Source organism: Sebastes fasciatus, chromosome 3, assembly GCF_043250625.1.
Source record: "Sebastes fasciatus isolate fSebFas1 chromosome 3, fSebFas1.pri, whole genome shotgun sequence".
NCBI classification, from domain to species: domain Eukaryota; kingdom Metazoa; phylum Chordata; class Actinopteri; order Perciformes; family Sebastidae; genus Sebastes; species Sebastes fasciatus.
Window position 1 is genome coordinate 40,756,079 of NC_133797.1, and position 23,933 is coordinate 40,780,011.

The following is a 23,933-nucleotide window of genomic DNA, read 5'->3' on the forward strand; positions in this document are numbered from 1 at the left end:
TGTGTCACACAACTTCCCTACTTTAGTTACGCCTATTTTAACCCAAACCAAAGTTATCAAGTTATCAAGTTATCATGAGGCTAAATAACGCTCCACACTTACGCTACATTTTGGCATGGCCATTTTCAAAGGGGTTCCTTGACCTCTGACCTCCAGATATGTGAATGAAAATGGGTTCTATGGGTACCCACGAGTCTCCCCTGAAAAAAGTCCAAAAAAAGTCTGAAAAAAATTCTAAATAATTGTTTGAAAATTGTCCAAAAAATGTCCGAAAAAAGACTGAAAAATATTAAAAAAAAGTCTAAAAAAAGTCCCGAGAGTCTCCCTGAAAGAAGTTTGAAAAAGTCTGAAAAAATAGCTAAAAATTGTCTGAAAATTGTCCAAAAAATGTTCGAAAAAAGTCTGAAAAATATTTTAAAAAGTCTAAAAAATGTCTGAAAAAAGTAAAAAAAAAAGTCCGTTTACCTCTGACCTCCAGATCAGTGAATGTAAATGGGTTCTGTGGGTACAGACATGCCCACTTTATGATGATCACATGCAGTTTGGGGCAAGTCATAGTCAAGTCAGCACACTGACACACTGACAGCTGTTGTTGCCTGTTGGGCTGCAGTTTGCCATGTTATGATTTGTGCATATTGTTTTATGCTAAATGCAGTACCTGTGAGGGTTTCTGGACAATATCTGTCATTGATTTGTGTTGTTAATTGATTTACAGTAATAAATATATACATACATAAAGCAGCATGTTTGTCCACTTCCATGTTGATAAGAGGATTAAATACTGGACTAATCTCCTTTAAGGTTCATTTAGAACAGATAAAAAAATGTGCGACTAATTTGCGATTAAATATTTGAATCGTTTGACAGCCCTAATTTTAAATAAACTTATATAGCACCTTTTATACACTAAATTCAGCTCAAAGTGCATGAGTAACTGAAGAAATGAAAACAAGAACAGAATATTTAAACAAGTTAAAATGTTAAAAGATGGAAGGAAGAAGGGAGTTATAATACTACTGTTAGTACTACTTCCTCTACTAATAATTCTGGTTTTACACACAGCTGTGTCTCTTTGCACTACCTTACCAGACAGATAGTTGCTGTTTAAATATATATATATATGTCTTATTTGGGTCTTACCTTAAACTGAAAAAGACTGACAAAACTAATCTTTACTCATTTTAAACATATTACAGCAACATTATGACTCCGGTGTCTAAACTGTTGTTGACTGAATTCATTTTTACATTTGTGACAAATTACGAGCTGAAAAGTTCCAAACAATGACGTCATCCAACTCCAGACAGAGAGAAGAGCTGAACTCCGTCTCTATCCAACATTCACTCCACCTTTCAAGCTACTGTCCGACGGCCTTCGGCTAAAACAACACCGCCTCCTCTCCATCACGTCATGCACGACTAATGACATGCCGGCACGCTGCCAATCCAACTGACAGGCCAACAGTCGCACATCAGGCCAGTCCATGCTTTAGTCATACACTGTTGACCCGATCTGCAGCGATGCAACACACTAAAACACATATAACACACACACACACACGCTGCATACAAGCAGAACTCCAGAGAAACTCATCACAGAGAACAAACAATGGAGAGCAGAGCAACCTCAACACGAGCAGACGTGGAGAGAGAGAGAGAGAGAGAGAGAGAGAGAGAGAGAGAGAGAGAGAGAGAGAGAGAGAGAGAGAGAGAAGTTGACAGGATGGATAGAAAACTGGAGAGGTGATCAAAGTAGATCTGAATTGTGACAATTAGGCCACGTTTGATTTAAAGAGCTGGGAGCACCAGGTGGGTGGGGTTCGCTGCATCAACACAACTCAGATGGCGTCTCTTTTTTAGCTGCAGAAAGCTGTTTCATGTGTCTGTCGAAGCAGACTGAGCAAACCAGAAGAAGTATTATGCAAATACCTGATCCAAGGGAAGAAGATATTAAATATGAACATTTGTCCCCCGCAATAATTGTGACAAGGCATCATTCAAAATGTGAAAAGACAACTGATTTACTCCCTTCAGTATTTGGTGTTAAAAGGACTTTACAAATACTGGATGTGCAGTGTTCACTAGTGCAGATAGAACTGAGTATGCACGCATTGTCCCTGTGTCCTGTATGTTTTAACTATATTAGACATTGATATCGTTGATATTACAGGATGGCTGTCATCAACTACATGTCTACATGTCAGAGTATGCTTGGGCAAGATGCTGAACCCCAAATGGCCTGAGTGTGAATGTTTATCACTCCTAATGAGCAGGTAGCACAGTGTTTGGCAGCCTCTGCCACCAGTGTATGAATGTGTGTGTGAACGGGTGTTGTGACGCGCTCTGAGTCGTCACTGAGTCTAGAAAAGCTCTCTATAAATGCAGTCCATTTACCATATCGCAAAACTGCATTTTACACGTCTACCTCCATTTGTTTTTTTTTTGCAATTTGAACTGCAAAGAAAACCCATGACCCGCTAGCTGTACATTATCCCGCTTATTACACAGCTACTTACTTAAAGGGACTGTTTGTAACTTTTTACCGGGTCGGGACACATGCGCGCTCGCATATGCGTGCTCGCGTGTGACCACTGTACCTTCCTCCCCTGCCTGCTTGCCTTCACTCACACACCGCGCGCGTTCTCGCTGTCTCGCTCCACCTCTAGACGTTCACGCGCGCTCACTCCACACTGCAGAAGACTTCGTAGCTCTGAGAATATCTAGTGAATGTTCAGTGGACGTTTGTGCAGAAATAACTGCTGCAGCTCCTCCAGACCAACAGAGGTTTCCCGTGTCTTGTGAAGTGACGGGGCTCCTCAGAGAGAAACGTTATCGTCTCGTTACCGACCGGGTGCTGGTGTCTCTCTCCGGCTGTGGGCGGAGACGACAACGTTACTTCCTGCCTCAGCCTGCGCTGTAGCAGGAAAAGCCAACACTAGGATCAGATCTAAATCATGTTCATGGAGAGACCTTGGTCTGGTCAGCTAACATTACTGCCAAGCAGCTGAAATATAGAGTGATATTGTGGTTTTAGCTGACATGTGTCTCCTCACTGTTTTGAGTGATGCTCGTTCATGTCTTTTAGAGCGAGCAAGCGCGAGCAGCAGGACGTTGACTTTCGTTGACTTAACGGCCACAGGTGTCGCTGTTAACAAGCACTTCTGAAAGTTACAAACAGTCCCTTTAAGAAATCAATAATTTGACACACAAACGGTCCACCATCAGAACTGCACCCATAGCAACGGTCTGCTATAAAGAAATAACCGGCCGTGATTGACCAATCCGAATTAAGTATTCAACAAAGCCGTGTAATGAATGAGCATTGTTGAAGGAACCAACTATCCCAACTATCACCTACTGCAGCTCAAACCCACCCAGGTGGTGCCTCTCAGGGGGAAAAACAACCAGCACTACAGTTTTGATGCAGATCCAGTTTGAAAAACATCTGACGGAGAGAGAGAAAAATCAAGAGGGAAGATAGATAGATAGATAGATAGATAGATAGATAGATAGAAAGATAGATAGATAGATAGATAGATAGATAGATAGATAGATAGATAGATAGATAGATAGATAGATAGATAGATAGATAGATAGATAGATAGATAGATAGATAGATAGATAGATAGATAGATAGATAGATAGATAGATAGATAGATAGATAGATAGATAGAGGTACATACACTGAGGTTATTTCCGCGAGGCCTGTGTCTCCTCCGCTGCAGAGCAGGCAAACACAGAGATACGTAGAGCTGAGCAGTGTAGCACACACACGCACGCACGCACGCACGCACGCACACACACACACACACACACACATAGAGCATAGGCCCGACATAGCATAGCCGCCAGGACCGGAAGACAATAGAGACAGAAAAGAATAGATGGATAGAAAGAATGAGAAACAGTGACAGAGATACGAGGAAGAGGAGGAGGAGGAGGAGGAGGAGAGGAGGAGGAGGACGAGGAGGACGAGGAGGAGGAGGACGAGGAGGAGGAGGAGGACGAGGAGGAGAAAGAGATTATTTTGAAGAGATAAATACATACGTTTTGGGAGTGGAAATTAAAAGGAGAGGGAGATGAAGGACATGTAGAAAAAGAGAAGGAGGAGATGAAAAAGGACAGAGCGAGGAGAAAGAGAGAGAGAACCCAGTTAATTTAAAGAAAGCCGGTGCACACACACACACACACACACATATATAATAGAGCGAGGTGGGTGTGCCAGTAAGCGAGAGGACAGAGGACAGATATAAGATGCATGTCCATCCACACACACACTCATACACACACTTACCGAGACAGCATGAGCTCTCTGTAAGGCAGAGCAGTGTTAGAAAGCAGTAAGTAACACAGATATACTGTATATGCATCACGCACACGCACACAACCACACACATACACACACACAGGACATTTTCTACACTCCCACAGCAGTCTACCTCTATTCCTGTTGAGCTGCTATCTCATTACATTAAGGGTGTTTTCACACGTGGTCCCTTTCAACCCTCCAAACTGCATTTCAGTCAGCATTTTTAGTGCATATGTGAACAGCAAAAGAACTCAGACATCTGAAACGAACCGTACTCAGACCACCTCCTCCTCGGGAGGTGGTCTGAGTACGGTTCGCTTTAAGTCCGTGTTGTGGTTCGCTTAACCTGTGCATTGTGAACACAACACGCTCCAGGTCTGCTTTGCCCTTTCCCTTTGTATTTGAGCCCTCTAGAGTTGCCGTTAGGGATGGCCTGTTTTGATCAGCCGCTGATCCTTATCGGCCAATATTCAGTACAAATATGCACCGATTCACCGATCACTGATAACGCTACGATGTGAGCAACAAATCTGTGTTGGAACAGAGGAGAGCTTGAGTGTGTTCCAATCCGTGTACTTCTGTTCTTACACTTACTATTCTGAGTGCATAAGTGCGTTCACACTAGGAAGTACGGCAAAATGCAGTGCACTCAAAGTACCTGGATGTTGTACTCAAAACGGTCAGATCGTTGCGTGTGGAACGCTGGACACTTTCCACACTCAATTGTCTCCATCTTGGCTACGTAGCGGAAGGGGCGGAGCCACGACCACTATTCAAACATACGTAGATAACAGAATAAAACAATACGTAAACATACCGGTGCATTTTCAGCCAACAGGAGGACACATCGTAGGCGACGACGTTGGAAACGTAATTTCCACTCTGCTTTAATTTGTTTTCAGAAGATATTTTGGCGGGTAGCGAGCCGCGGTCAAATGTTGCCATCATCATTTCCGGTCAGTGCGCCGCAGAGTATTCGATTTGAGACGATCCTACCCCGCTGAAATTTACGCACTACTCAAGTGAGTACAGAGTGCACAAAGTACACTATATTGAAGTGGACTTCTGGAAGTACGTGGATTGGAACACACTCCTAGTTAACGTTAGCTGTTAGCAGCCGGTAGGCAGCACAGTTCTGCTTGGCTAAATGACGGAGCTAACAGCTAACGTTAACAGAGGCTCCTTTGAGTTATTTATGTTTTCACCGGCGTTGGTTTGTTTGTCTGTTAGCAGGATTACTCTAAAAGTCTGTGATTGATTTGAATGAAATCTTTTGGAGGGGTGGGGTGTGGCACAATGAACAAACCATTTGATTTTGGTGGCGATCCGGATCATGATCCGGCTTCGGGATTTTTTTTTAATAACTCCGCTCAGCCTGTGCATTAACACCACAGGCTGAGCGGAGTTATTAAAAAACTCGACTGTAATTTCACAGTTTAATGTGAAAAAAACCCTGTAGATTCAGGGTTTTTTTCACATTAAACTGTGAAATTACAGTCGAGTTGGACCAAAGCACACTTGGTGATTGTTGGAAAGAGTAACGACGACGGTTTAGGTGAGTTTTATTTTGTTTCTGTCCAGTTTGATTGACGTGTTTTTCGATGCTCCGCTACGTACAGCTGCGTGGATGAAGCAAGCTGAACGGAGAGGGGGGGGGCGGAGGTCTGCGCTGAGGTCTGCGCCGAGTGCCATTCTAATATTATGATGCGTTCAAGCTCAAATAAATGAGTATTCGGCCGTAAAATTATAATGTTGTCATGATGTGTTCAAGTGTAATGTTGTAAAATGTAGTTTTTGGTGAGAAACTTGAATATCTAGTTATTTGAAGGAGATGTTTTCACGGCAATATAAAATAGATACTGATAAGTGAGACACGAGAGACAAACTGGACAGTATTCTGTGTGGAAGCGCCTGTTCCAACCCTAAAAAATGTCATTGAAGGGGAAAGCATTGACGAGCAGTGATGAAGGTAGAGAAGAGAAGACTTCATCAGAGCTGAAGTGGACCAGAAACACAACTGAGTCCCTTTTCTGTTTGGTCCGCTTTAAGAGGACTGAGTCTGGTTCGTTTAAAAAGGACTAGATGTGAAAACACCCTCACACATCTTTCATGTTCCAGGACTGTTACCTGGGTCAGGTGGTGTTAGTTTTAATGAGCATGGACCAAATGAGTGTCCCAAAATATAAAGAGCAGTACAGAGAAGTGAAGTGTATAAAGTCTGCAGTCTGTGAGTATTTGGAGATTATTATTAGTTGTGTTTGCTCTAAGCTCCAGCCTATTGGGTTTAAAATGACTGTCAGCTTTAATCTGAGAGTATTTACATCTGCATCATATAAACAGTGTATCCTTTGTTATATATACAGTATATTTAAGAGGACAGAAAGTAAATGGACAAGCTAAGACTAGCCTATATAACCTCATGATATTTTACTTACACATTATTATCTGTCCACACAAACAACAGTAACAAGCTACAGAGTTTCTCCAAATGATCCTCCCTTATCAACATCACCCACCGTATTAAAGTAGAAACTTAAAACACTAAGAATGAGTAGAAATGATCTTGGCAGCGTCTCTACTCTCTTCACACACCGCTGGTTAAATGTTCATACAGAAACACTCCACGGAGTGACCAACACACCAGAGTGAGAGCAACATGACTGGATGCAGCGACACGTCGGAGTGATGGGATGAATGTTAACTGCAGCCAGAGGCTTCATGGTAAAGTCCATGATAAATATACATTTCAACACCTGGACAGTGGACCGGCTATGTCCCTGTATCATCCACCATCTCTTTTCTTTGGATAAATGAGTTTAGGACTGTAACACAGATTTAACCCTAATAACCAGGTAAGGACATTTCATGTTAAGGTTAACCAGAAAGTGTTAGTAAGTGCCATCTCGCGGTCCAAACTAAAGCCGCCAAACCTGCTGGAGAAATCTGTGAGATCATCAAAGTCAGTGTGCAAATAATCAGGATTTTACCCTTGCACACATCTGTCCCTGCCCTCAAATTAAAGGAATACTTCAACTCCAAAATGACCATTTATATATCCGGTACTGACCCTGTGTTACCTTGAATTCTTGAAGAAAACCTCCACGGTGACTCGGTGTACTGCACAAACGTGAGACTGTTTACGCGGAAGTATTTTAAATAGTAAAGTTTAGTGAAAGGAGTCGTGGATTATTATTATGAGTTGTGTGACCGTTTGTAAACAGATGTTTTTTATATAGTTGTCACTTTACCTAAATTGACCTTTATTTACTTTACATAACGTTTCACAAACAGTTACACCTCCGTGTAAATACACTTCTTCTCTATATATACTACATTCCAGTTTGCACGTCCTATGTACTGTATATGCATGATGAGAAGTAACATCTGTACACGTTTTCCCATCTGAAATACTGTCATCAACTACGTTACAAATTATAATATTACAATAATAAAACATATATATTACTATTTTATATTTACTTATGTTTATAGTTAAGCCCTATATTTTAACTGCACTATTCTATGCCTTAGATTATAATGTTGCTTTTACTTTTACTTGTGTGATTTACCCTTTTATATATATATATATTTATCACACGGCTGTGTTGAATAATCGATTCTGATTGGTCAATCATGGCGTTCTGCGGTCTGTAATTTCTGTATAACAGACTGTTGCTATGTATAAGAGACCGTTGTTATGTAAAACAGACTGTTGCTATGTATAACAGACCGTTGCTATGTATAACAGACCGTTGCTCTGTATAACAGACCGTTGCTATGTATAGCAGACCGTTGCTATGTATAGCAGACCGTTGCTATGTATAACAGACCGTTGCTATGTATTGCAGACCGTTGCTATGTATAGCAGACCGTTGCTATGTATAACAGACCGTTGCTATGTACTGTATAGCAGACCCTTGCTATGTATAACAGACCGTTGCTATGTACTGTATAGCAGACCGTTGCTATGTATAACAGACCGTTGCTATGTACTGTATAGCAGACCCTTGCTATGTATAACAGACCGTTGCTATGGCCGCAGTTCTGATGTCTGACTCTGGCAGACTGTTTTTGTGTCAAATTATTGATTTCTTCAGTAAGTAGCCGTGTAATAAGCGGGATAATGTACAGCTAGCGGGTCATTGTTGTGAAATAAACCCCTTCAGGACGATGAGAGAAAGAGATTCTGTCACAACAATGACCCGCTCGCTGTACATTATCCCTTACACACATATTTTATGAGCATTGTTGGAGGAACCTGAGACCAAAGATTTTCATTGCCAATGACTGCTGCTGCTGGAACTGACAGACGACCAAAACAGAACCTTGAACCTTGAGTTTTGTTGTTAAACGCAGCCTCCATTACATTTTTTTCTCAGTTTTGTGTATTCTCCGTTCACCGTGGAGGCATGAGAGGAAGTTCTCTTCAGTAATTCAAGGTAACACTCGATGAGTAACTGATATACAAATGCTCATTTCAGGAGTGAAGTATTCCTTTTAACTGGCAGAATATTTAAAGCTTGAATTTGTTTTTGTTGTCACTCAATCATTTTTGAAGCAAACTTCTAGAAAAAGGTTGAACATGACCTACAGTTGATGTATCTTTAGTCAGCGTGTGGTTGTATTTAAATGATTTTAACGCATCGCACTTGATGAGTCTTTTGTATTTTCTCATTCTGAAGAGAGACACTAACTCTGGCCACAGTTTACACAGGACAGACACACCAAGGATTTAATGGAGATGGATTAGGGAACAGGATCAGGATGGAAGGTATTCTATAGATATAGGTCTTCTAGATATATATATATATATATATATATTAATATACATATCTAGAACACTTATCCAGCCCTCCGACCCCTTTTGCTCGCCGCTCCTATGAAACTTCTTTGTACCGCTCAGAGAGGAGCTCTGCGGCGGGTCGGCTGCTGGATGAGTGCAGGTTAGAGTGATGGAGGAAGAGGAGGAGGGTGGCAGGAAAGGGAGGAAGGGTGAGACAAACAGGGAGACCAGACAGAGGGAGGTGAATTCACAAAAGTCTCACAGCTTCTTTGCATCCTGTCCAAACATTTTGTAGGAAGTGAACCATGTTTCCCCATGCAGAGAACTACAGCAAACGAAACGATCATGCCAAAACAAATCAATAGATATGTTTTATATTTAAACATATCTGTGTATATTTGTTTGGTATTTAAAATAGAAGGTTCATTTCAGACTGTTTAGGATGCAAAGAGAGACTTTTTTTTATTCACTTCAACTGTCCTCGCTGCAGTCATAGTGATGGAGGATGATGATGGTGATGGTGATGGTGGGATGAAGGTGCTCACTTGGTTGTCTGCCGAGAGGCGGGGCATGGAGAGGGTCCGCCCGTGCCCATCCATTGGGTGATAGGGCTCAGTGTCGGAGTACCCGTCCCGCCCCATCTCCCTCATCTCTACCGTCTGTAAAACACAACGAGAAGCGGCGTGACCACCGTCTGCTGAGGGAGGGGGAGGGGGGGCGTCATCGACTTAACGAGGGAGGCGCTAATTCAATGATGTGTCAGGAAAATTCATGATGTTCCTCTTTTCCTCTTTGTTTACAATTTCAGGCATAAGAGACTTCAGCCTTTTTCTTTCCAAAGAGTACATCATGGCACAATCCCAAATCCACATACATGTTTGTACATTAGTCATGGGACTGAAGAGAGAGAGAGAGAGAGAGAGAGAGATGAGGGGCTGGGGGAGGAGGGACGGCCCAACAGACGAGTGAAAGTAAAGAAGGCAGTGAGGAGGAGAAGAAAGTGCACACCACAAAAACACATCTATCAACTCCTAGCCATCGACTCAAGAGGAGGTTGAAGAGTGAAACAGGAAAAAGCAGGGAGTAGGAGGATGGAGAGACGGAGAGAATACGGGAGACGTGGACGTCGAGCAGGAAGATGAAGAAAGAGAAAAAAAGGACAGAGGACAGAGAGACTCTATAGAGTTGTATGCCGGAGTAACGGCGGCAAAATCCAGCACTTCAGATACTCATCTGAACTAATTCACCGGAGGTTGTTAAGAACTCAGTGTCAGGGATGACGGAGTAGACTGAGGACTAAAACACGGCATCAAGGTGGAGCTCTGAAATTCCTTTGGAGCTGCGTTAAATCACTTCATATCAGAGACGGTAAACTGGATTTAGGTCTGACAACTCCTCAAGATTTTATCATGAAAGACTCCAATTAGAAACACATTATGCCTCATGATTCTGATGAAATGCTCATCCATCCAGGTTAGAATCAGGAAGATCATTTGAAATAAAATACTTACCTGCAGAGGCGAAAAAAAAGAAAAGTTTTTTACTTTCCACTCGCCTTTAAAAGGTGCAGTGTGTAACATCTGGCCAGAAGTTTAGTTTATCAGCAAAATGTAAAGAGGTTAAGTGTTGACGTTATGTCTGTCCTCAGTCCAACATGAGACGACCAAGAAGTCGAGCTGCCCCGAGGGCTCGTCAACAAGCCCCCAGGAAGAGCGCCGGGCTTTGAAGCACATTTTCCGTAGTGGCCAAACGGCGGTACTGCAGCGTCCGTGTCCGTCACGTTATGCCATTGGGCCCAAAAAGACTTTTTCCCATAGACTTACATTGGAAAAGAGACGTCTGTAACTCAGCGGATAATTTATTTTGAGATGAATCATCTCCCCAGTACGAACACTCTAGTAGCCCTTACTTAAATGGACTGTTTGCAACTTCTTACACGTATAAATCATTGCAGGTCGGTGACTCATGCACGCTCGCGTGTGTCTACGCTGTTCAGACTCAGACTCCAACACAAACTACACGGAGGCACCAAAACCTCTTGGTTGTATCTAGAGAAGCTCGTCTGTTAAACAGTGTTGGCCGCGGTCGGAGGACGCGGGTCCTCCTTGCCACCAGGAGACGACTTCGGTCAACAGCGACTTTCCTTGTTTCTTCCACGTTGGATTTAATCCAATAAACAAACTATGAAAGCGTAAATGGACCACACAGCCCCCGGTTAATGTCACCCTAAACACAAAGATAGCTAACGTGAACTACAGGCCGACGCCACACATGAAGATTAGAAGTTAGCAGTGTTATTTTGAGCGGCTCTCAGAGTTTTCCTGCCCTGCTGTTAGGTAGCAGTTATAAGTGATTACTGTAAATGTAGATCGTATGGACTCAGTAGTAGATGTGAGATGCTGCCTCCTGTTTGTGTGGCCAGATTTTACACATTGCACCATTAAAACACTGACTTTAATTTGTCTCTGTTTTCTATAGGAAAGCTTTTTGCATTTAAGCTCTGACTCTCAGACAGCTCAGAGTACTGAGACCTACGGTTTTAGATTATTGCAGCTTTTATCTGAGGATGGGCGTTGGGATCGGGTGAAACTCACTAAAATTCTGTTTATGAATTGAATTGACAAAGACGTTTTACGCCATAAATACATACAGTACAGTAGGAAATATCACAGTAAAGCTGAGCATACACTGTACCATTTTAGAAATGATGTTGTGTACTTCCTACTCTACCGTACGAGTGGATCGTTTGTGATGTAAAGCCAAAGTTCACGATCTGAGTGATCACCCTGTACGGTCCCGTCGGCTCCTGAGGACCGTTCTGGCTGTTGACAGTTATGAATAAAGATTGGTTTGAAAGCTCCAAGGCAGGTAAAGTGTGTTTGCTAGCAGAGGTCCTTGCTGCCTTCATCATCTGTGCCATCCTGTCTGCTGGAACGTCTAAAAAAAGAGGCAGCGGCGTAACGTTATATGGACTCTTCGTGTCGAGGAAGACGTGGACAGTACGGCTTGTCCAGAGAGAATTGGAGGTATCTAGCTACCTTTTACTAGCTATATCTGTTGTAGCCTACATTGTTATCTTGACAACTACGCTCTGATTACTGTAAAAAGAGAAGAACAATTTAAATTGACAAAAAGAAAATCATCCGACTGTCCGACGCCCAACGAAGCTGAAATTCAGACTCTAAAATGAGTCGTGCAGCTCAACAGTCGGTCCAGAAACGAGCTGAACTGGTTCAGAGTATAACCAGCTTTAGGTGTGTCAGTAAGTTCAATAAGAATGTGAAGTCATTTAGATAAAAATAAGATTGTTTTCGCACCTCCAGTTTCAGATCGTTGGAGGTGGAGACACTTTATTATTTACTATTACATAAAGGTTTTGTGATGTTTTGTGATTGCGACAGCAGGATCCCTGAGGAACGATTCCCACCGGCATCTTTGATACCCGATGAACACGAAACCTTATTGATTATTGATTTCACTCAGCTGCTGTTACCTCCGGACTAGACCAGAACCGGCGTGCGTGGCTGGAGACAAACTGTAACTGTCTGGGCTTGAACTGCCGGGCGTGTTACCACGGTGACGACATGACGCGTTTTGTGCTCATCATACCTGCGGGTTGTGACGGTTGTCGTGGAGATCGTCGGGGTAGGGTCTGTCGGGGCTCCAGTTGCCCGTCTTCTGGAACATTTCCTGGGCTTTGGCCGTCACCCACGATTGGCTCTCAGTCATGCCGCCCTCGGGAGGTCTGGCACACACACACGCACACACACACACACACACACACACACACACACACACACACACACACGCGCGCGCGCGCGCGCGCACACACACACACACACACACACACACACACACACACACACACACACACACACACGTCAGCTTGACATCTTTAGCTGTGTAGTAGCTGATTTAATGAAAAATTCTGAACACTGTTTCTCCAGTATTGTTAAATCTCTCTGGATATGAATTTTTTTATGCCGTATTATATCTTAAATCTGGTGTTTATCAAAAATTAAAGCATATTTATGAATATTATTGTGATGCCAGGGATGTGTTTTAATGTTTTAGTAAACACCTACTGAATAATAGCTTATTACCCAAATTACACCTCCCTACGCGGACTTTGTTGTTCTTTATACTACGTCACCTGACTGCCTGCTTTGCTCCGGTCATAATTACCACGGCCACTAGAGGTCGTCTGACAATAAACGGTGATAGAGTGTTACAGGAATGAGTCCTAAAACCCACAAATGAGTTTAGCACCTCTGGTTCCCTCGTCTGGAAGTCAATGTTTTTTTTTTAATTTGTATTTAGTTATTATGTCACATTTAAAGGGACTGTTTGTAACTTTTTAAGCGTATAAATGCGCATGACATATGCGCGCTCGCGTGTGGCTGGAGCCTCTGCTCCACTGCCTGTTCGCCTTCACTCAGACAGAGCGCGCGTCCACGTCTAGAGGTGGAGCGAGTACGCTCACTCCTCACTGCAGAAGACTTCGTAGCTCTGAGAATATCTAGTGAATGTGGACGTTTGTGCAGAAATAACTGCTGCAGCTCCTCCAGACCAACAGAGGTTTCCCGTGTCTTGTGAAGTGACGGGGCTCCGCAGAGAGAAACGTTGTCGTCTCGCTACCGACCGGGTGCCGGTGTCGTCCTGTTCACTCCGGCTGCGGGCGGAGACGACAACGTTCCTCGCTGCGGAGCCCCGCTGCCTCAGCCTGCACTGAAGCAGGAAAAGCCAACACTAGGATCAGCAGTGATTCATGGAGAGAGCTCCGTCTGGTCAGCTAACATTACTGCCAAGCAGCTGAAATATAGAGTGATATTGTGCTTTTAGCTGACGTGTGTCTCCTCACTGTTTTGAGCGATGCTCGTTCATGTATATTTAGAGCGAGCAAGCGCGAGCAACAGAACGCTGACTTTCGTTGACTTAATGGTCTACTCACATGCTGTTGAGGTTGTCTGTCTGGGTGCTGGGGAGGCCGTTGAGGCCTTGACCCCCCTGGCCCTCCGTGCCCCCTCCCTCAGAGGGCGCCTCCATGCGCTGAAACATTAATGGCGTTCGGTTCTGTGTGAGATACACGACATGGCCTGCAGGCTGGCATCAGGCACACTTAGGGGGCAGACACAGGTACACAAACACAGGATGCACTCGCAGCATGCACCCACACGGGGGCGCCATCAGCAAACACATGGCTGTGTGGTATCCGAGGTAAAGCTCCCTGCCAGACGACTGATCTGGGATCTGCTAACCCACACTGAACCGAGCCTTTACCGGCTATTTGACTTTAACATCAGGTTGAATTGCTGTTCAGGGACGGAAAGCTGATCTCAGATCTGTGTCAGAGGGGAACTTCTACCTTCATTCGAGGTAAGATTGCTCTTAAATCCAGATTACAATACTCATGAAACACATCATCAAAAAAAGACATTTTACTCAAAACTAACAGTTTGACATCCGTGTGATCCTTCATCTGCCAACACCTTTTGAGTAATATGCCATTTTGTGGACATCTGAACCTGAACTATTGCTTCCATCAGGTCAGAGGTCAGGCAGCTTTCCTCCCAGGGGATCCTGGGTAATGGAGTCCTCCTCGGGAGTGGCTTAAAGGCGACGGTTCATGACTGCTACAGCCTCTGTCATGTCCCTCCACAGCCTGGAAGCTAACGGCTGAATGATTAATGAGTGCAGATGGATCGAGGCCGGTTCAGAAACAGACACACGTCCAAACCTCCGCTGACACATCGGGCTGATTTGCTGGACAGGAAGCTCGTCTGGCTACAATGCACATGCTCAAATGTCTTTAGAATCATTTGTTATTGGGCTGGTGAAGGTGGGAATAGAAGCTTTGCAGCTGCTTCCTTAATCTAAATCTAAACCTAACAAATAAATACAATAAAAGCACTAGATATATCATATCCGCAGGCGAGTATTTCCTATTTTCGCGTTATTTGTCACGCCCCCGGTGTAAGTGCCGTTGCATAAATCAGTTCATGATATATAATTATTAATTGATCTCATAAGTTCATGCAATAAATAAATAAATAAATAGATAATTCATTTAATATAAGGTTAAAAATTTAAATATGATGTGAGTAAAATTATTTGTTTCATACAGTTCAAAATGTGTAACAGGTAGAAGTGTTTCAGTCAAAAGTACATTAGTCCACTGTTTTACGTTCCGCCCCGGAGCCAATGTTCCCTGTGTAGTACCACTACGAAGGAATTCATTGAGGGACTGTAAACAATACAACGTGAGTGAAGGAGCAGATGCCTCTCGCGATGCTCTGTAAAGTGTTTAAAGCTATGATTATCGACGTCTGAAGCTAAAAGCAGACCGTCAAAGAGACTTTCAAAAGGACTTTCATGGACTCAAGAACCTCTTTTCAAGACAAGCGGCCAACAAATATTGTTGTTCTACCTGTAAATGCACTTTAATTCATGTTCGCGCCAATTTGTATTTTCCTTTGTTCTCATGCTATGTCAAGTGTATTTTACTGATATGCTTGTGCTATCTTGATTTGTAGTTCTCACGGCGTGTGCATGGCGTGACTAAGAAGTGAAGCATCAGAGAAAAGACGTGTCCAAGCAATAAACGCCCGTATCAAAGAACCGACCTGTGTCTGTGTTGTTGTGAAGAGAGCTACACTCGGTGTGTAAAGACCTTAAGTTAGCTAGTGTTAAAAAGGCAACATTATGGAAGCACAAACACTATTTGGTGGCTGTTATGAGTGCATGAAAAATCAGTTTCTGGTCAAAATAGCTCAGAAGTTCACCATGAATGTTGACCTTCATGGTGTTTTTTTTGTGCATTTCACACCTATTGTTGCTGAAGAGCTGTTGTCCTCCGATATGGCTGCCTGAGGGTCTGTTATATCAACTGAAAGCCTTCTATTTCCTCCCTTTAACATGAGACATAACTGATCAGAGAGGCTTTAAAAATGCTGTTTTTGTCTAATCCTGTCCAGAGGTCATGTCCTGTGTCACGGAGGTCAATGGCTCACGTTCGTCTCTGGACAGTCTGGTTCAGCTCTGGCTAGCTCTACTGAGAAAATTCATGGTACAAATGTTCAGACGGATTACGGCGACAACATGAACACCGAACACCGAACACCGAACACAGACACCGGCTTCGATGGAGCAGCAGTGGCGTTATGCATCAATGAACGATCCCAGGATTGACTGATTACATACAGAGCCACCGGTCACAGGAACCTCCACTCAACATCCCACCAACCAACCACCACGGTAGACAGACAGACAGACAGACAGACAGACAAACAGATAGACAGACAGACAGACAGACAAACAGACTCATGAACACACAGACGGGAGAGAATGGGTCTCGGTTAGAGCAACTTGGTGACAATCGACCTGGATTGACCAAATAGGGAGAACTTGATAAGTCAAGGTCTCATCTCTTCCTAGAAGGATAAAGGGAGAGCATCAGAGGGAGAGACGACACGGAGGACAGGAATGAGAGACAACAGAGTGAATGACAGACAAAACATCTGAGACACAGTAACAGCTCAACAAACACTGAAGAGGACGACTGAGACGCGACGGGTAACACACAGGAGGAGAGAGACGAGAACAAACAACTGAGGAGTTAAAGAAAAAATCCACCCGCTGGTTCATTTACACTGTTCTCTGTCTAAAAGTCGTCCTTTCCTTTATGTCCTTACTTTTCTTTAATTGACTTTCAGTTTGGGAGGTGCCTTACTACATTTCCTTGGCCAAAACAAACATGACGTGACAACAGCGCGGTGGTCTCGGCGATTTGCAGCCGAGTGTGAAACGGTCGGGAGGAGAGTCCGTACCTCCAAGTCTGAGGCCGCGGTGGATTGCACCCTCCGGGTTGGGAGTGAGTCTTTGCCCCAAGCGAGGGAGTTCAAGTATCTCGGGGTCTTGTTCACGAGTGAGGGTAAAATGGAGCGGGAGATGGACAGGTGGTGCGGTGCGGTGTCAGCAGTTGTGCGGGCGCTGTACCGGACCGTTGTGGTGAAGAGGGAGCTGAGCCGGAAGGCAAAGCTAATAAGGGAACCGTTACATTAATGAAGCAATCTGTAAAGCTTTGGTATGAAGCCGTGTGGGGGTGTGCAGCCGGTGTGCAGCCGGTGTGCAGCCGGTGTGCGCGGCGCAGCAGCGCCAGGGGGAAAAGCTTGACCGGAGAGAGACCAGACACACCGCTACCCAACCTTAAAGATCAACGTAAGCACTCTACACATATTGAGTGTCATCTTGTCTTATAAAATGTCCGATAACACCGGTGTTATCACAAGTGTATTAACCGGTGGGAAACTTTCCTCCATAATCAAAGACGGGCATGTGGACACATAAATACTAAATTGCAAACTAATTTGTGTTCACCGGGGTGTGTCTTTGCTCCCAACTAAACCCCTGGTATTTGATTCTAAGACATCAATCTGATCTTTTAGAAAGCCAAGAACTATTCTGCTCTTTAGCTCCACTGTAGCTGTAAATATCTCAACATGATAATCAGGATTTGTGTTGGAAATCGTCAAACAGCGAAACCTTTCTAACAGTCTCCTGGTGTTTTTGGGTGGATTCTTTCTTTAAAGTGGTACATTATAAAAACAAAGACACACATAGTGAGAGAGAGAGAGAAAGAGAGAGAGAGAGAGAGAGAGAGAGAGAGAGAGAGAGAGAGAGAGAGAGAGAGAGAGAGAGAGAGACAGAGAGAGAGAGAGAGAGAGAGAGAGAGAGAGAGAGAGAGAGAAGAGAGAGAGAGAGAGAGAGAGAGAGAGAGAGAGAGAGGAGAGAGAGAGAGAGAGAGAGAGAGAGAGAGAGAGAGAGAGAGAGAGAGAGAGAGAGAGAGAGAGAGAGAGAGAGAGAGAGAGAGAGAGAGAGAGAGAGAGAGAGAGAGAGAGAGACAGAGAGAGAGAGAGACGATGGCGGGACAAACTGACAGACACACAGACTGGTTAAAGTCCTTGTGTACTGCCGATGTTGAGAGAGCCTGTGTGGACCTGTCCATTCAGTCCAATGGGATGGCTGCATTCAGGAACATACCAACACAAACTGTATTTGTACTGTTCGAAAAAAAGAGACGAACATACTCTCCACCCACCGATGCACTCCTTCGCTCTGCAAAATGGAAATCCCATTTTAAGAAAAGTCAATAATAGACGAGGCTGGCCTCCATTTCATGAGTTAAATTTGGGACTTTGTTGCATCACGTGACTCGCCGCAGCAAACAGGAAGTGTTAACATGAAGTGGAGAGATGTTTCCCACACGTCCGCAGTGTGGATTCAAAATACAGAGACAGCGGGAGCGAGTGCATCTCAAAAAGGCATTCATCGACAAGAAGGGGGAAGAGCACTGACAGAGGACAGAAGGTAAGGCCATGTGGTATCGGTATCATCATCATCATCATCATCATCATCATCATCATCATCATCGCTCAGAACATTACCAACCACATTTGTAAAGTGGTAAACCTTTGTAACGCCTAATCCTCCTCACCGCGTGCAAACGACCCATGGTGAAAAGAAAAAGTGAAAGCAGCGGAGAGAAAGGGAAAGGTTGCTGACGAGCTAGAGAACAGCTAGATCCCCTCTGTTAGCAAGCATGATAACAGAAATGACAGGCTGGTGCTAGAGGCAGGACGGAGATTTCCATGCTAATAAAGGGAACAGTGCAGGCTGAGAGGGAGGAAAGGTTTGGGTAAACAGGTGATGAAAAGAAAACCAGAGGAAGAGGGGTTGGTTTGGAAGTGTAGCTGGGAGCTTATGTAGGATTGAAATGTATAAGACATGGTTCTCATGCTTTTAAATCCATAGAAGAAAGGCAGTCCGAGGGGGTTTTGTGGAAGCGGTATCAAGAAAAGGAGGGCCAGGAGGAGGCGGAAGAGATAAAAGTGTCTCGCTGCGTTGGTGAGTTTCTCTGGGATGGAGTCTACCTGTTCCTCTCGCAGGGCCTGCAGCTTTTTCGTCTTGCTCTGCCGGTAGTACTCCATGATCATCATGGCGGCGTAGATTTTGCCCACCGTCAAGTCTGTGGCTGCTGAGAAAATGACAAGTTACCCTGCAAGATTAGACCCGAGTGAGATGGGACCCTGAGCCGTGGGGGGGAACGGGGGGGATGGGAGTGGGAGACGAAACACAATCATCACATCACCGACACACTGACAATCACAATCACATGCAGAGTCCACCAGCAGCTGGGACAGTTCTGTTTCAGGTCAATCCACGGAGGGACACACTCAGAATCAAGTAAACTAAATGTTCAGTTTCCATCTGGAGTTGACAGAGGAAGGTCTGTCACGCAATATTTGGTCAGTGATAAACAATAATTGTGAGGATTTAAACAGCGCTGGAGGAGCGAAAAATGCAAAATACAGCGAGTGCTCTGGTCATCACTCACAGAGGCATATTTAGACGGACAAACTTAGACTCATTTTTTCTGGTCTCATTATAATATGCAAAACATTCACCCCTGAGACCTGTACTAAGAAGCAGGATTTGGGGTTAGGGAGGTCACTTCAGGGTTATAAAGGTGAGCAGATCGTGTGATAATATTACACAAATATGAAGAAGTTACAGACATAATCCAGACTAAAACAACACAGTTTAAACTGACAGATGCAGGAAGGACATCTGGCTGGATGCTGTGGGTGTTTACCGCTTTGAATTATGTTTTTATTTTTTGTCTTGATCTCAAGTTCGTTTCACACCGCCGGAGACGGAGAGAAGACTGAAATAGTCACGTTGTTGTCAAAGAGCGTAATGAGGGGTAAGATATTAATCCATCATATTCTGAAAGTTATTTATAATATCACTGCCCCATCTGGACGAATATATATCTGACTTTTGAGTTTTCCGTTAAATTAATAAGTCTGTTAATCACACTTAAGCATTTTCTTTCGTTTGCCAGCTGTTCTTCCTGCATTTGGCAGCTTCAACTGTGATTATGTGTTTAACTTCTTATTATTTGTCTAATATTATGTCGCCCTGCTGACAGTAGACTTGTCCATGTTTCATGTGAACGCTCTCACAGCCAGATGGTGAAACCCTGCGTTGATTTACCGAGTTGATAACCAGCGTCGTAGGACCGCTTAGCGGGATCTCGTTTGTTAGTTAAACCAGATAAGGAGAAGATACCCTGGGTATGTTGAACTCCCTTCGTAGTCCAGGTCTCTGGAGTCAACCCCATTCTCATTGACTAATAGATTCTTCTAACACACGACTGAAGCCCATTTACAGCATTGATGATATTGTTTTCAAGCACCTGATTCGACTGTTATCAGCTCATTAAATGTGCGTTATCAGTCGCTATAAGCCTCATTAATATGGGTCAGTAGGGCCCTACTACTCCTACTACGTTGTAAAAGTGAAAACGAAACTTAAAAGCAACACGTTTTAACTTGTTGTAAAACTGCGTGTGTGACACGTTACGCTTTGAACACAAACAAAACATTGTGTTTATGTTTAGGCAACAAAACCACTCTGTTAAGTTTAGGGAACAACATCATGTTTTGGCTTAAAATAACCGCGTTGTGGAACACGAAGGCTACTACACGTTGTTGGTTTCACACGGGATGCAAACCCCGGTCGTCTCCCGGGTGAAAGTACTGTGTTTTGTGCCCAATCCTCCACCTCTCATGGAGTTTCACGCCGTCTATGCTACAGCGTCTCTCAGTCATAATTACCACTATCGTTAGAGGTCGCCGTCGTCTTCTTTTATTCGTTCTTTTGGTGATCTACCATGTGAATAGATGACAAAACCTACTGGAACGTGCAGCCGGCAGATTTCTGATTTACCTTTAAATTTGATGGCTGAGATGAGGCATTCAAACTGTGCAAATAAAAGGATAAATAAAGTGGTATTTTGTTGTTTTGAAGCGACGTTGGTAACCGCTGTCTAAACGTTTCCCTGTGAAACAGAACTGAGCTCCCTCGCTGGTGAACAACCAACAAATACAACATCACAACACTGTACAATCATTAACACAACAAAGCCGATAGTCTTTTCACAGGCAGATGCTGTACCTACACCATATATCAGTTAGCATTCTCTTATGACTTCAGTATCTTCTGTCAAACCTACAGTTTTAATCTCTTCATATTAAGGCTGAGGACCAGGTAGCCACCTCACTAAGAAACACACGGACGCCTCAGTCAAACGATCCCTGGAAAACAGGAGCTCAATGTTTTTCTAAAAACTCTGGACAGGTATCCCCGGAGTTTGGGTGGAAACACATAGACATTTAAAATCAGAAAAATATTGAGCTTTGTTTTGGTTGTCAGATAACTGAACTGCGTCGCTAACACTGAATGAGCGGCGCCCTGTTTCAAAGTGGCATGGTTACGAGTCTTCCAGCATTAAAACGTGTGATAACATATGACCACACATATCTCAAACCAATGTGTGTAATCAACCGTAATAGATGCCATGCAGGTCGCCAAGCAACTTGATGCTTTCTGCTAAACATGCATCGTTGTGCTAGTTTCAATAATCATTCAGATTTACCTGAAAGAGGGTCATTCATCACAATCATTTTATATATACTATCTATTGAACTAGTTTATCTGGTGCTCATTTGTTCCTGTAGTGAAAAGACTTCTATAGAGGATCTTCTATAGTAGGCACCCCCTGATATCAGGACCGTCTGGGTGGGTGGAGACATCAGTGCAGGTGTGTGTGAGCTACGTGTTGCTATGTGTCTGTGTGTAGAACTATGTGATAACAATGACGCGGTCGGTTTGCCGTCTGTCTGCGACAGTTGGCGAGAGGTCGAACTGCTCAGCGTCCAACCATGTGGCGAGCGACGCGGCGGGAGACGAGGGAAATAATTGCAGGGAAGCGAGTCGCACTCACAGGGGTTAAGGTCGGCCTGCGTCTTCTCTTGTTGAGGGTAACGAAGGCATTCAGTACATGTTGTGGCCTGTTAGTAGCTGGTATAGCCTCACGGCTTAGTGGTTATTAATTCCCCCAACAACCTAACAACAAATCATTTTACCAGCATAACCTGCGTCGTAGTCTCGCAATACCAGACAATCGGAGGGTGGTGTCTAGAAGGTAACCCCCAAGTTGCTAAAACATGCGAAAACTCTCACGAGACTCGCTGCCTGATGACCTATCCTAACCTTAACCATCTTATGAGAGTTTTGCAATTCGTGCGGTGACCTTCTAGACACGACCCAATCGGAGGTCTCCGCCTACCGAAGTGTGGGGATTTCTAACTGCAAAGTTGTTGCTAGAACGCCGGCGAGAACGGTCGCTAACAAACATGTCCTGAATTTGGACATGCCAATCACAACCGTTGATCTACATGCGTGAGGACGGATTCGGGTGGCGGGAGGTGCCACGTGAAGACAACGCGCTGTTATTGGTGGACGTCATCTAGGACGCGGCTCTGAAGGAGTGAGCCGGAGATTCTTCAGGAATAAAACCTTCTGCACTGAATTAGCAGTGAATGGCTGGCAGCTTTCCACAGACATTGCATGGCAGCTTTCTGCCGCTTGTTTTCGGCGTTGCTGTGCTAGCACTTGTCTGGAGTTATCAGTGACAACGGCCGCAGATCACAGGGAATATGGAGAAACAACAGTAGCAGCAGCCGAACGCTGCAATGTTTACGAAAGGAACAAACCAATAACAGCTGTTCTGCTATTACCAGAGCATAGCGGGGCGAAAGAAATGATGTTTTGCCATGAGGTTGACGGCCATAAGGACAGAGGCCATGCCTTCCCTCTACCAGGGGTCACCTTGGGAGCAATAATGTACCTCAGAGGTATGGCTTGATGGTGACACCAGAGATCAGAGGGTCACCAAAACCACCTGGGTTCATGCTCTGGAGACAACGATTATTGCCATTGATCAAGTGTTGGTCAAAGGACCATTTTGACCTAATGGCAAGGGAGTCTCCAAAATCCATTTCATGGCAATCCAGCCAGAGATACTTTGCTATTGGACGGACGCTTGGATAAACAGCATCTACATTGGTGTATATATGTGTTTATATATGTATGTATTTATATGTATGTACAGTATGTGTGATTATACTGTAGTAGCCTGATCAGGAGATGCGAAGCAGTGAATGACACTGGCTGGTAGAAGCTGTCCTCTTGGTGAGTTGGTGATCGGAGACACACGCACGCACGCACACACACACACACACACACGCACACACCACTATGCCGCCATTTTCTGCAACTTACCCTTGTGCGGTGTAACCAGCAGGTCCAGAGTCTTCTGAGATAAGTTCGGCCAAATGGCCATCATCTCCTTTCTCAGCTCCGCATCCATCTGGTGCTTGTCTGCACCGCCTGGGTGGCAACGCCAACCACAGTGCCCCCCACACACACACACACACACACACACACACACACACACACACACACACATCAAACAGTTGCATATATCCATACACCCCCACACACACACATTAACACAGGGCAAAGAAGGTACAGACCAAAAGAAATATATTTATCCATTCATGCGTTCACACATTCACCCAAAAACAAAAAGGTTATTTGTTAGTGTCAGAATTGGCTGAATATTGTCATATTATAATAATAATCTAGAGCATTCTTGTTGAAGAGAAACAGAGGTGAAAAGTCATAACCCAAGAAGGTCACACAAGAAAGTAACTGCAATGAACAGAGGCCCTGTTCAGACCTGGTGTTAACATGCGTCCTCAGTGATCGGGTCACAAGTGGACAGCTCTGAGTACAGGTGTGAACGCACTCAAGACGCATTGAGATCGGATCTTTCAGACCACATTGAGAGTCTTGTCTGGGCCTCATATGACCACATTAAGGACCGCCTACTCTACTGACGTCAGCTGGGATCCGCGGGGTCTCTGACGTGAGC

At 44.2% G+C, this 23,933-nt stretch overlaps 2 protein-coding genes across 21 annotated transcripts in view; one reads left to right on the forward strand and one right to left on the reverse strand.

Moving 5' to 3' along the window:
* Positions 1 to 23,933, forward strand: part of nacc1b (nucleus accumbens associated 1, BEN and BTB (POZ) domain containing b) — a 303,884-nt gene that overhangs the window by 111,565 nt on the left and 168,386 nt on the right. The gene's annotated exons all lie outside the window — the stretch shown is intronic.
* The window catches only part of cacna1ab (calcium channel, voltage-dependent, P/Q type, alpha 1A subunit, b), a 257,077-nt gene that overhangs the window by 12,686 nt on the left and 220,458 nt on the right, over positions 1 to 23,933 (reverse strand). For 7 of the 19 annotated variants that reach the window (XM_074631167.1, XM_074631172.1, XM_074631166.1 and 4 more), the window contains 7 exons: positions 23,279 to 23,386; positions 19,021 to 19,124; positions 14,043 to 14,164; positions 12,701 to 12,836; positions 9,637 to 9,750; positions 4,294 to 4,311; positions 3,683 to 3,718 (listed from right to left, as the gene is read on the reverse strand). In XM_074631167.1, the coding sequence (XP_074487268.1) occupies positions 3,683 to 3,718; positions 4,294 to 4,311; positions 9,637 to 9,750; positions 12,701 to 12,836; positions 14,043 to 14,164; positions 19,021 to 19,124; positions 23,279 to 23,386 (638 nt within the window). The remainder of the gene's footprint in view (positions 1 to 3,682; positions 3,719 to 4,293; positions 4,312 to 9,636; positions 9,751 to 12,700; positions 12,837 to 14,042; positions 14,165 to 19,020; positions 19,125 to 23,278; positions 23,387 to 23,933) is intronic. The other 12 variants (XM_074631174.1, XM_074631170.1, XM_074631169.1 and 9 more) reach the window with 8 other exon arrangements.